Source organism: Stegostoma tigrinum, chromosome 5, assembly GCF_030684315.1.
Source record: "Stegostoma tigrinum isolate sSteTig4 chromosome 5, sSteTig4.hap1, whole genome shotgun sequence".
Lineage (NCBI taxonomy): Eukaryota > Metazoa > Chordata > Chondrichthyes > Orectolobiformes > Stegostomatidae > Stegostoma > Stegostoma tigrinum.
The window spans coordinates 123,286,638-123,301,271 of record NC_081358.1 but is presented as its reverse complement, the minus strand read 5'-3'; the positions used below and the strand labels follow the sequence as shown (position 1 = coordinate 123,301,271).

Sequence of the window (14,634 nt, the reverse complement as noted above, 5' to 3'; positions counted from 1 at the left end):
GATGGTGAAGGGAGGTCATGGGTTTGCTGGGGGTGAGAATGAAGCATATCCACAATGGCTTGTTACTGTGCCATATCTTTTCTGTGGTTCTGTTAGATGGGACCTAATGAAACATTGTGTGAGGACTGAAGCAGAGCGTGGGCTGAGACTGGTGGAGCAGAGTGGGGGTTGTTTTGGTGTTCTAAAGATAATGGGAATCTAAGCAGAGCACGCCAGGTTTAGCCTAGTTAGCTGGCCAACAGAAGAACACATTCATGTTCCTCTAGGCCTACAATCAATGCTGGAGAAATAATACACCAACAGGCACGACAGCTCCCAGATCTCTTCGTCTGTTTTGGCTGTGCTGGGAAAGTGGCATGACCTTTTTGGGAGTTAAAAATGATGCAACTTTTGAATCTGTTGCTATGATTATCCAGACGGTTTGCATCTTTTCATGAGCTTGAATTTTTAAAAAGTTACAGCTATTTTCAACTTGTTTTCACAGCTTGTAGAGAGGGCCCTTAAAGTTATCCATTTTCCAAAGAAAAGAAGCTCCAGACGGCAAAAGAGAGAATGGGTCATTCCACCACTGGATGTCCGTGAACATGAGCCTCCGAAGCACCTTAACCCCATTGCTGTTGTAAGCAAACCTGATTGTTTTTTTCTATTCACTCATAGGATGTGGGCAACAGTGGCCAAACCTGCACTTAGTGCCCATCCCTAGTTGCCCCTTGAGAAGGTGGGGGTGAGCTGCCTTCTTGAACTGCTACAGTCCGTGTGCTCTAGGTTGACTCACAATGCCCTTAGGGAGGGAATTCCTGGATTTTGACTCGCGACAGTGAAGGAACGGCGATACATTTTCAAATCTGGATGGCAAGTGGATTGGAGGGGAATTTGAAGTGGGTGGTCTTCCCATGTATCTTCTGCCCTTGTCCTTCTAGATGGAAGTGGTTGTGGGTTTGGAAGGGGCTGTCTGAGGATCTTTGGTGAGTTTCTGCAGTGCATCTTGTAAATGGTACACACTGCTGCTACCGAGCGTCGGTGGTGGAGGGAGTGGGATGTTTGTGGATGTGGTGCCAATCAAGCGGCTGCTTTGTCCTGGATGGTGTTGAGCTTCTTGAGTGTTGTTGGGGCTGCACTCATCCAGGCAAGTGGGGAGTATTCCATCACACTCCTGACTTGGAAGTGGAAGTGAGTCACTCACATCAGTATTCCTAATCTTTGTCCTGCTCTTGTAGCCGCATTAATTAAATGACAGTCCTCTTCAGTTTCGGGTCAATGGTAACTCAAGGTGTTGATGGTTGAGGATTCAATGACAGTAAAGCCATTCAAAAAGCATTGGCTAGTTGCCTCCTATTAGAGTTGGGGACTGCCTGGCATTTGTGTGGCGTGAGTGTTACTTGCTAGTCATCAGCCAAACCTGGATATGGTCCATGTCTTTCTGCATTTGGACATGGACTGCTTCAGCGTCTGAAGAGTCGTGATGGCACTGAACTTCTGAATGAAAACCAAAAGAACTGTGGATGCTTTAAATCAAGAACAGAAACAGAAGTTGATGGAAAGGCTCAGCACGTCCGGCAGCATCTGTGAAGAAAAGTTGAGTTAATGTTTCAGGTCCTGCTCTGCGGAACGGATGCCAGAGTGGAAATGTTAACTCTGTTTTCCTCTGCACAGATACTGCCAGACCTGCCGAGCTTTTCCAGCAATTTCTGTTTTTGTTCCTGATTTACAGCGTCCTCAGTTCTTTCGGTTGTTACTTAAAATCAGTTCACCTTCTGATCAAGATAATAAAATGTGAGGCTGGATGAACACAGCAGGCCAAGCAGCATTTCAGGAGCACAAAAGCTGACGTTTCGGGCCTAGACCCGATGAAGGGTCTAGGCCCGAAACATCAGCTTTTGTGCTCCTGAGATGCTGCTGGGCCTGCTGTGTTCATCCAGCCTCACATTTTATTATCTTGGAATTCTCCAGCATCTGCAGTTCCCATTATCTCTCACCTTCTGATCAAGTTGGGTCTCAAGCATGGCTCCAGGGTTTCTGCAAGGTGTTCCAGGCCTCAAGGAGTTCCTACTCAGGGGACAGCAACAATGACGCTGAGGAACCCTGCTCCGGGTGCCACCACAACCAAGCATCCTGGCTCCGGGCCTGCCACTGACTAGAGTTACCATTCTGACATTACCACCATCAAGAGTCTTGGCTCCAGGCCTACCACTGCCTGGAGTCACTGCTGTGGGCACCACCACCATCAAGACCCTAGGCTCTGGGCCTACCATCACCTGGATCCACCATACTGTGTACTGTCACCGTCAACAGCCCAGGGTCTGGGCCTACAGCTGCCGCTCCCAGAAGCCTGATCCATGCCAATGACCCTGCAGCTGCTGCCCCACCAACTCCAGTCTCGCCTCAAAGATGAAGAAAGGAAAGAAAAAGAAAAAAGGTGAAAGGCAGGCAGAAGGAGGAAAGGATGGCGCTATCCTGAAGTGGTCAGGCTCAGGTCTTTGGATCACATCACTGACAGTCCGTGATGATTGTTAAATACTGTCTTGTCATTGCTACCTGAGCTTCAAAAACACAGAAAAATAGTCCCTCCTAAAGTCACATCTGCCCCTTCCCTTGAATCTAGTCTCCCTCTTTCTTATACCCACCCCACCTCAGAAATTCACCTTCCGAAACGATTTTCTGGCCGTGAGACAGAAGACAGAGAGGAACAGTGGATAGTTATTTTTCAGTCTGAAGGGAAGTAGACTGTGGTGTCCCCACAGGGCACTATTGTTTTTGTCCTATGTTCGGAGAAACGTAGGAATTAGGTGCGGCCTTTCAGTCCTTCGATCCTTCTACATCATCCAATCAGATCCCCTCAGTGCAATAATGGATGAGTAGACTCTGCATAAATTAGCTGATGCAATTAGAGGATCAGAGAGATAGCAGGGGTTTTTGTTTGGAAATTTTTGATGGAGGAATTTGACACTCCTTAGCTGTCAAATATGTTCTGACAATGCTTTTGGAATATTGTAAATTTGCATACAGGAGATAAACATTGTGTCATATAGAGTCATTCAGCACAAAAACAGACTGTTCTGCCCAAGTCATCCATCCCTCTAAACCTTTCCTATCCATGTACTTGTCCAAAGGCCTTTTAAATGTCATAATATTACCAGCTGCTACCACTTCCTCTGGCAGCTCGTTCCATACACACGCCACCCTCTGTGAGAAAAGCCACCCCTCAGATCCGTTTTATATTTTTCTCCTCTCACCTTAAACTCAATGCTCACGTTTTGGACTCCCCTACCCTTGGAAAAAGACTTTGCCCCTCATTATTTTATAAACCTCTGTAAAGTCACCCCTCTGCCTCCTGTACTCCAGTGAACAAACGTCCCAGCCTATCCAGCCTCCCCTTAAAACTTGGGAACATCTTTGTGAATGTTTTTTGCACCCTTTCCCATTTAATAACATCCTTTTTATATAGCAGAGTGACCAGAATTGTGCGCAGTACTCAAAATGTGGCCTCACCAATGTCGTTTACAACCATAAGATGACATCCCAATTCCTATACTCAATGCCTTGACAAATAAAAGTAAGCATGCCAAACACCTTCTTCAGTATCCTATCTACTGTGATGCCACCTTCAAGGAACTTTGCACCTGCACCCGAAGGTCTCCGTTCAACAACACTCCTCAGGACCCTACCATGAATTGTGTAAGTCCTGCCCTGGTTTGCCTTACCAAAATGCACGCCTCACATTTATCTAAATGAAACTCCATCTGCCACTCCTCAGCCCATTTGGCCCAGTTGATAAAAATCCCTTTCTGCTCTGAGGTAACCTTCTTTCCTGTCCACTACATCTCCAATCATGGTGTCATCTGCAAACTTACTAACCATACCTCCTATATTCACATCCAAATTGTTTATATAAATGGCAAACGACAGTGGGCTCCACACTCAGGCCTTGCAGCAAACCATTGTTCACAGGCTGAACAATGACGCTCTACCATCACCCTCTGTCTCCTACAGCCAAGTCAATTTTGCATCCAATTGATGGCTCTCCCTGGACCTTGTGATCGAACCTTATAAAGCAATCGACTATGCAGAGCCTTCTTAAAGGCCTTGCTTAAGTCCAACAGCATCCACTATGTCTTCATCCATCTTCTTAGTCGCCTCTTCAAAAAACTCAGTCAGGTTTGTGAAACATGATTTCCCATGTCTAAAGCCATGCTGACTATCCCTAATCAGTCCTACCCTATCCAATGCAGGTAGATCCTGTCTCTCAGAATTTGTATAATTGTGGTCACTCTGGCACAAGAAGGATATTATGAAAGTGGAGAGGGTGCAGAAAAATAGAGGGCTTCAGTTCTAAGGAGAGGCTGGAAAAGCTGAGAAAGCTGGGACAATTTTTCACCTGAGTGTGGGACATTGAGGGATGACGTTATACGATCATGATAGGCATAGATAAATTGAATGGTAAAGGTCTTTTCCCCACGGTGGGGGAGTTCAAAACCAGATGGTATAGATTTAAGGTGTGAGGAGAAAGATTTTAAAGGGATCCACGGAGCAATTTTTTCACACATATATGTGGCTAATAAGTAGAATGAACTACCATAGGAAATGGTAGATGGAAGTACTTTTACATCATTTAAAAGACATTGGGCCATGAATAGGAAAGGTTTAGAGGGATGTGAGCCAAATGCAAACTTGGCTTTGAGAAACTTGGTTGGCTTGGACGAATCGGACCACAGGGTCTGTTTCTGAGTTGTATGACTAAATGACTCTATGACTTTTATACCTTGTCCACCAGTCTACCGTTCCTTGGCTTTTCCTTGCAGTCACTCTTAAATAATGGCACCACATTAGCTACCCTCTCGTCATCCAGCACCTCACCCTATGGCTATCGAGGATACAAGTATCTCTGCTAGGGGCCCCCGCAATTTCTTCCCTAGCTTCCTGCAATGTCCTGGGGTACAGTTGATCAGGCGGTGGGGATTTATCTACCTTAATGCGTGTTATGTGTTAACTATCCCCTTTTCTCTCCCTCCACCTCCCCATCATCTCTAGATTCGATCAGACGCTGAGGATATGCCAGGTGTTACAGTAACCTACCACATCACTGGCAAGGGAGCTACCGAGCCACCTATCAATCTGTTTATAATCGATCCTCGAACCGGTGAATTAAATATTACAGGAGAGGTGGACCGCGAAGTAAATGCATTTTTCAAAGTAAGTTGCAAGTGATTCTCCATATTGGAAGAAAACTTGTCAAAACCCCATTGAGGTTCCAAATCCTTCAAATGCTGTGAATATTGAGAGAAGTCTCTGTGCATCAGAATTAACCTCGAGTCAATTTAGAACCCCTACAGTGTGTAAACAGCCCATTGGGCCCAACTTGTCCATGCCCACTCTCTGGAGAGCATCACATACAGACTTCTTACCCTGTCCCTGTAGCCCTGCAATTCCCATGGCCAATCCGCTTAAGCTGCACATCCCCAGGCTGTGAGAGGAAACATAAGCAGACACAGGGAGTACATGCAAACTTCGCACAGACAGCTGGCCCAGGCTGGAATCGAACCCAGGTCCCTGGCAGTGCAAAGCAGCGATGCTAACCATTGAGCCACTGTGCTGCCCATTGTTCCTGGTACGTTTACAATTCTTGCTGATTGACTACTTAATCCAATTAATATTGACTTAAATGTCCCACTCACAAACATACCCCATTGTGATTTGATTTGATCTATTATTGTCACACGTGCCTAGGTACAGTGAAAAGTTTTGTTTTGCATGCAGTGCAGGCAGGTCTCACCGTACAAAGTGCATGAGGGTTATAGAACAGAGCAAGGAATACAATGCTACGGCTGCACAGCGGTGCAAAAAGAGCGAGATCAGCATTAGATCTGAAATTTGAGAGGTCCATTCAGAAGTCTAGTAACAGCGGGGAAGAAGCTGTTCTTGAAACTGTTGGTGCGTGTGTTTAAGCTTTTGTAGAAGTTGGAAGGGATTATAACCGGGGTGGGAGGGGTCTTTGATGATGTGGGCTGCATTCCCGAGACAGCAAGAAGCATAGATGGAGTCATTGGCTGGAGGGTAGGCTTGTGTGATGGGCTGGGCTATATTCACAACTCTCTGCAGTTTCCTACAGTCCTGGGCAGAGCAGTTGCCAGACTAAGTTGTGACGCACCCAGGTGGATCACTTTCTATAGTGAATCTATAAGAGTTGGCAAGATTCGTTACGGACATGCCGAATTTACTTAGCGTCCTGAGGAAGTACAGGTGTTCTTTGCTGCATTCTTTCATGTGTTTTGACTAAGAAGGCTAGTGTATCTGCAGACACAGAAGTCTAGAGAAATTGGGGGTGGGGGGTATCTCCCAGAAACCGATAACATTTCTAACAGGACTAGACTAGGTAAACAAAGGAAGGATCCTCCTGATGACCGAGGGGAGTCAAGGACTGGGGGGGTCACGGTCGCTTAGAGAAAGCAAGGACTAGAGCCAGTCAACACAGTGTGGAGCTGGAGGAACACATCAGGACAGGCAGCATCAGAGGAGCAGGAAAGCTGATGTTTCGGAAGGTGTAAACTTTTCCTCAGGACTGGGGAGGGGGAAGGGAGCTGGGAAATAAATAGAGCGAGGGGATGGGGCTGGAAAAAGGTAGGTGGGATAGTGATAGGTGGATGCAGGTAGCGGGTAGTGGAGGTTGGCCAGTAGGAAGGGTGGGGCAGATAGGTGGGAAAGAAGGTGGACGGGTTGTGCCAGGTCAAGGAAGTGGGAATAAGAAATTTGTCATTTAGGACTGAGATGAGGAGGGGAACCCAGAGAGAGGGGAGCCTGTGAAATTCTCTGTCATAGAAAGCAGTTCAAGTCAAAACATCGAATGATTTCAAGAAAATGTTAGGTCCAGTTCTTCAAGCCGAAAGGATCAAAGGGTATGGAGAGAAAGTGGTTACAGGGGACTGAGTTGGATGATCAGCCATTATCATATTGAATGGAAGAGAAGGCTTGAAGGGCTGAATGGCCTCCTGTTGCTCCTATCTTCTATGTTTCTATGATTCTGACTCTCAATAGCAACTATAAAGTCATATCTGAGATGCCGTAATATCATCAGCGATGAGGGGGTGACGGTGTTGGATTGGGATGGACAGGGTCAGAAGTCACACGACCCAATGAAGGAGCAGTGCTCCAAAAGCTTGTGATTGCAAATAAACTTGCTGGGCTGTGACCTGGCATTGTGTGGCTTCTAACTTCAAATAATGAACGCCCCAAAGTCTTTAAAAAAGTCAACAACCAGGTGCTAAGGAGAGCTATTAAGGAAAATGACTAAAATTCCTGCTCAGGGAGATCATCTTTGAAAAGGCCGTTAAAGATAGGAAAAGAGATGGACCAATGCAACACATTTTGTCAGGATTTGAAAGCTTTGTTGAATGTCCTTGAGAAATTTGCAAGTCGTTCCAAATTGAGCAACTGTAATTAGGTGGAGAGATTGGAGAATTTATAGTCCTTGGAGCTGCGCAGATTTAAATGAGATTTAATTGAGCTGTTCAGAATCAGGAAGGATAAAAAGGGGATAAGTGAAGACAAACTAATGTTCTTGAGTAGATTTATAGCTCGGGTTGCAGATGCTGTGGCTGGTTTGCAGCATCGGAAGTTGCCCTGATGATGTTACCCAGCAGGGTAATGAAACGCCTGCAAAATGATGGACCAGCTCAGCGAGCAAAACAACCACAACAAAGGCAAACTCTTCCAATGACTGAGGTCTTGGTAACCAAAGGGTGCTGACTGTTAAAATAACTTTTGTATAAATGGATGGTGAAAGCCCATCCAAAGGTCACTATCAAAATTGAAAAATACCAGAAGGGGAAAATATCGCAGCGTAATGGGGTAAAAGAACGAAAGAATCAAAGAAACATTGAAGAAAGGAGCAGGAGTAGGCCATTCGGCCCTTCGAGCCTTCCACCAGATTTCTCTTCAAAAGGGCAGTCACAGACTATACAGGGCTGAATCACCTTCTTCTGCACTGTGCTACTCTGATAATATATAATCTGGGCAATTGGTTACTTGCAGACTGACATAAACAGATTTTTTAAATATCAGAGTATGTGGTTATGGGGAAAAGACAGGAAGGTAGAGTTGAGGGTTATCAGATGAGCCATGATCTGCTTAAATGGCAGAGCAGACTTGATGGGCCAATTGGGCATCCGAGGAGATGAAACCATATGGCCTTCACCTCGCCAAATTTTTGGAAGTTTTGCCTTCCCAAAATGTTAACCTTTAACTGCTAAGGAATTTGGGGATGGGTGATAAATGCCAGGCTAATGTCCTTTCGGGAAGGAATCTGCCATCCTTACCTGGTCTGGCCTACATGTGACTCCAGACCCACAGCAATGGGGTTGAGTCTTACCTGCCCTCTGGGTAATGAGGAATGGGCAATACATGCTGGCCTAGAACACGACAAACACATCCCATGAGTAAATAATCAAAAAGGTCCTAACTCTAACCCAAAGAATATCACAGGTCCCAGGGTCAGTGACATGTAAGTGTTTATGGATAAGAGACAGATGGTAGATACAAGAACTTGGATAGGACAATGAGATAGCTATAGAAATGTGGAAGGAAAATCTTTACTGGAGATTACAAACATCTTGCATGACATTTTATAAAATTGTTGTGAGATTGTGATCATGGCTTCTAATAATTTTCTACAACATCAGAGAAGCGTCTTTGGTAAATCTCCCTTTATTATTTTCAGCTTACAGGTCAGGCCTATGATCAAAATAGAAAGCCAAGAGAGAAGCCGATAGAACTCGTTGTTAAAGTTTTAGACATCAATGATAATCCTCCAGTTTTTACAAAACAAGTCTTTCAAGGGAGTGTTGAAGAACTGAGTCAATTTGGTAAGTTATTTGCTTTTTGGTTTCTAAATTTGAGTTTTGCCAAAACTCTGTTGTGAAGCATGTTGTTAAACCAGAAAGGGTATAGAGAAAAATTAAACCAGGATTTTGCTAAGGTCAGAGGCTTTGATCCATAAGGAGAGGTTGGGGCTCATTTCTCCCCCTAGAGTGTCAGATGCTAAAGGGTGACCCGATGGAGGCTTATAAAATCATGAGGGGCATGGACAGGGGCCATAGTCAGGTCTTTCTCCAAGGGTGGAGAAGTCCTAAAAGAGAGGGGATAGCTTTAAGGTGAGAGGGAAAAGATTTAAAAAGGACCTGAGGAGCAATTTTTTTTCAGGTAAAGGGTGGCGCATGTACGGAATGAGCTGCCAAAGGAGGTGGTGCAGGCTGGTACAATTACAATATTTAAAAGACATCAGGATTGGGAACATGAATAGGAAGGGTTTAGAGGGAGATGGGCCAAACACATGCAAATGGACCAGTTCACTTTCAGAAACCTGACTGTGTGGATGTGTTGGACTGAAGGATCAGTTTCAGTGCTGTATGACTGTCTCTAACTCGAGCAAATTGTGTTCCCCAAACCCCTCTCCACTTACTGACCAACTCTGGGTCCTGGCCAAACAGTGCCTCAATTCTCACCCTTGCTTCCGAATCGCTCCGAGGTGTTGCCCTTCCCCACCCCGACTTCAGTCCAACAAGTCTCTGAGTCATCTGTGCTACCCCATCTCTGGCCTTGTGTGCTTCGCCATTTTAATTGTTCCATCGTTGGTGACCAGACCTTCAGTGCCTCGGGCCCAGTCTTTGGAGTTGCTTCCTACGCCTCACTCCCCGACTACCCCACTATCCCACTATCCCTCTACCCCTCTACCCCACTAACCCACTACCCCACTACCCCACTATCCCACTACCCCACTACCCCACTACCCCTCTACCCCACTACCCCACTACCCCACTACCCCACTATCCCACTACCCCACTACCCCACTACCCCTCTACCCCACTACCCCACTACCCCTCTACCCCACTATCCCACTACCCCACTACCCCACTACCCCACTACCCCTCTATCCGACTATCCCACTACCCCACTACCCCTCTACCCCACTACCCCTCTACCCCACTATCCCTCTACCCCACTACCCCACTACCCCTCTACCCCACTACCCCACTACCCCACTATCCCTCTACCCCACTATCCCTCTACCCCACTACCCCACTACCCCTCTACCCCACTACCCCACTACCCCACTACCCCACTACCCCTCTACCCCACTACACCACTACACCACGACCCCACTACCCCAATACCCCGCTACCCCTCTACCCCACTACCCCACTCCCCCACTACCCCACTATCCCTCTACCCCACTACCCCTCTACCCCACTACCCCACTATCCCTCTACCCCACTACCCCTCTACCCCACTACCGCACTACCCCTCTACCCCTCTACCCCACTACCCCACTATCCCACTACCCCACTATCCCACTGCCCCTCTACCCCTCTACCCCACTACCCCTCTACCCCACTATCCCACTACCCCACTATCCCTCTACCCCACGACCCCTCTACCCCACTACCCCACTACCACTCTACCCCACTACCGCACTACCCCGCTACCCCTCTACCCCGCTACCCCTCTACCCCACTATCCCACTACCCCACTATCCCACTGCCCCTCTACCCCTCTACCGCGCTACCCCACTACCCCACAACCCCACTACCCCTCTACCCCTCTACCCCACTCCCCCTCTACCCCACTACCCCACTATCCCTCTACCCCACTACCCCTCTACCCCTCTACCCCACTATCCCACTACCCCACTACCCCTCTACCCCTCTACCCCACTATCCCACTGCCCCTCTACCCCTCTACCGCGCTACCCCACTACCCCACGACCCCACTACCCCTCTACCCCTCTACCCCACTCCCCCTCTACCCCACTATCCCACTACCCCTCTACCCCACTACCCCTCTACCCCTCTACCCCACTACCCCTCTACCCCTCTACCCCACTACCCCACTACCCCTCTACCCCACTGCCCCACTACCCCACTACCCCTCGACCCCACTACCCCTCCACCCCACTACCCCACTACCCCTCTACCCCACTACCCCACTACCCCACTACCCGCCTACCCTACTACCCCACTACCCATCTACCCCTCTACCCCACTACCCCTCTACCCCACTACCCGCCTACCCCACTACCCCACTGCCCCTCTACCCCACTAACCCACTACCCCACTACCCCTCTACCCCACTACCCCTCTACCCCACTACCCCACTACCCCTCTACCCCACTACCCCACTACCCCACTACCCCTCTACCCCTCTACCCCACTGCCCCACTACCCCACTACCCCTCTACCCCTCTACCCCACTACCCCACTACCCCACTATCCCTCTACCCCACTACCCCTCTACCCCACTACCCCACTATCCCTCTACCCCACTAGCCGTCTACCCCACTACCCCACTACCCCTCTACCCCTCTACCCCACTACCCCTCTACCCCACTACCCCACTACCCCACTGCCCCACTGCCCCACTACCCCTCTACCCGGCTACCACTCTACCCCACTACCCACTATCCCTCTACCCCACTACCCCTCTGCCCCACTACCCCACTATCCCTCTACCCCACTACCCCTCTACCCCACTACCCCACTACCGCACTACCCCTCTACCTCTCTACCCCACTACCCCACTACCCCACTACCCCTCTACCCCACTACCCCTCTACGCCACTATACCACTACCCCACTGCCCCACTACCCCTCTACCCCACTACCCCACTACCCCACTGCCCCACTACCCCTCTACCCCACTCCCCCACCACCCCTCTACCCCACTACCCCATTACCCCTCTACCCCACTATCCCACTACCCCACTATCCCACTGCCACTCTACCCCTCTACCGCGCTACCCCACTACCCCACTACCCCTCTACCCCTCTACCCCTCTAACCCTCTACCCCACTACCCCTCTACCCCACTGCCCCACTACCCCACTACCCCTCTACGCCTCTACCCCTCTACCCCACTACCCCACGACCCAACTACCCCACTGCCCCACTATCCCACTGCCCCACTACCCCACTACCCCTCTACCCCTCTACCCCACTATCCCACTACCCCTCTACCCCACTATCCCACTACCCCACTGCCCCACTATCCCACTGCCCCACTACCCCACTACCCCACTACCCCTCTACGCCTCTACCCCACTACCCCACTACCCCACTATCCCTCTACCCCACTACCCCTCTACCCCACTACCCCACTACCCCACTACCCCACTACCCCTCTGCCCCACTACCCCACTACCCCACTACCCCTCTACCCCACTACACCACGACCCCACTACCCCACTACCCCGCTACCCCTCTACCCCACTACCCCACTCCCCCACTACCCCACTATCCCTCTACCCCACTACCCCTCTACCCCACTACCCCACTATCCCTCTACCCCACTACCCCTCTACCCCACTACCGCACTACCCCTCTACCCCTCTACCCCACTACCCCACTACCCCACTATCCCACTACCCCACTATCCCACTGCCCCTCTACCCCTCTACCCCACTACCCCTCTACCCGACTATCCCACTACCCCACTATCCCTCTACCCCACTACCCCTCTACCCCACTACCCCACTACCACTCTACCCCACTACCGCACTACCCCACTACCCCTCTACCCCACTACCCCTCTACCCCACTATCCCACTACCCCACTATCCCACTGCCCCTCTACCCCTCTACCACGCTACCCCACTACCCCACAACCCCACTACCCCTCTACCCCTCTACCCCACTCCCCCTCTACCCCACTACCCCACTATCCCTCTACCCCACTACCCCTCTACCCCTCTACCCCACTATCCCACTACCCCTCTACCCCTCTACCGCGCTACCCCACTACCCCACGACCCCACTACCCCTCTACCCCACTACCCCACTACCCCTCTACCCCACTATCCCACTACCCCACTATCCCACTGCCCCTCTACCCCTCTACCGCGCTACCCCACTACCCCACGACCCCACTACCCCTCTACCCCTCTACCCCACTCCCCCACTACCCCACTACCCCTCTACCCCTCTACCCCACTACCCCTCTACCCCTCTACCCCACTTCCCCACTACCCCTCTACCCCACTGCCCCACTACCCCACTGCCCCACTACCCCACTCCCCCACTACCCCACTACCCCTCTACCCCTCTACCCCACTACCCCTCTACCCCTCTACCCCACTTCCCCACTACCCCTCTACCCCACTGCCCCACTACCCCACTGCCCCACTACCCCACTACCCCACTACCCCAATACCCCTCTACCCCACTACCCCACTACCCCACTGCCCCTCTACCCCACTACCCCTCTACCCCTCTACCCGTCTACCCCACTACCCCACTACCCCACTACCCCTCTACCCCTCTACCCCACTACCCCTCTACCCCTCTACCCCTCTAACCCTCTACCCCACTACCCCTCTACGCCTCTACCCCTCTACCCCACTACCCCACGACCCAACTACCCCACTGCCCCACTATCCCACTGCCCCACTACCCCACTACCCCTCTACCCCTCTACCCCACTATCCCACTACCCCTCTACCCCACTATCCCACTACCCCACTGCCCCACTATCCCACTGCCCCACTACCCACTACCTCTCAACCCCAGAACCCCACTACCCCACTGCCCCACTATCCCACTGCCCCACTACCCTACTGCCCCACTACCCAACTACCCCACTACCCCTCTACCCCACTACCTCTCTACCCCACTACCCCACTACCCCACTACCCCTCTACCCCACTACCCCACTACCCCACTGCCCCACTATCCCACTGCCCAACTACCCCACTGCCCCACTACCCCACTACCCCACTACCCCTCTATCCCACTACCTCTCTACCCCTCTACCCCACTACCCCACTACCCCTCTACCCCACTACCCCACTACCCCACTGCCCCACTATCCCACTGCCCCACTACCCCACTGCCCCACTACCCCACTATCCCACTACCCCTCTACCCCACTACCTCTCTACCCCTCTACCCCACTACCCCACTACCCCTCTACCCCACTATCCCACTACCCCACTGCCCCTCTACGCCTCTACCTTCAATACCCCACTACCCCACTATCCCACTACCCCACTGCCCCACTACCCCACTACCCCACTACCCCTCTACCCCACTACCTCTCTACCCCTCTACCCCACTATCCCACTACCCCACTACCCCACTACACCTCTACCCCTCTACCCCACTACCCCACTGCCCCACTATCCCACTGCCCCACTACCCCTCTACCCCACTACCCCACTACCCCACTGCCCCACTACCCCACTACCCAACTACCCCACTACCCCTCTACCCCACTACCCCTCTACCCCTCTACCCCACTACCCCACTATCCCACTACCCCACTGCCCCTCTACGCCTCTACCCCAATACCCCACTACCCCACTATCCCACTACCCCACTGCCCCTCTACCCCACTATCCCACTACCCCACTACCCCTCTACCCCTCTACTCCACTATCCCACTACCCCACTACCCCACTGCCCCACTATCCCACTGCCCCACTATCCCTCTACCCCACTACCCCACTACCCCACTGCCCCACTACCCCACTACCCCACTACCCCTCTGCCCCACTACCCCACTACCCCTCTACCCCACTACCCCTCTACCCCTCTGCCCCACTACCCCACTACCCCTCTACCCCACTGCCCCTCGACCCCTCTACCCCACTGC

General features: G+C 51.1%; 1 protein-coding gene across 1 annotated transcript in view; it reads left to right on the top strand.

Moving 5' to 3' along the window:
- The window catches only part of LOC125452118 (desmoglein-2-like), a 91,438-nt gene that overhangs the window by 32,558 nt on the left and 44,246 nt on the right, over positions 1 to 14,634 (top strand). Inside the window, exons 4-6 of the mRNA XM_048530137.2 lie at positions 485 to 619; positions 5,029 to 5,190; positions 8,711 to 8,855. Of these exons, the coding sequence (XP_048386094.1) occupies positions 485 to 619; positions 5,029 to 5,190; positions 8,711 to 8,855 (442 nt within the window). The remainder of the gene's footprint in view (positions 1 to 484; positions 620 to 5,028; positions 5,191 to 8,710; positions 8,856 to 14,634) is intronic.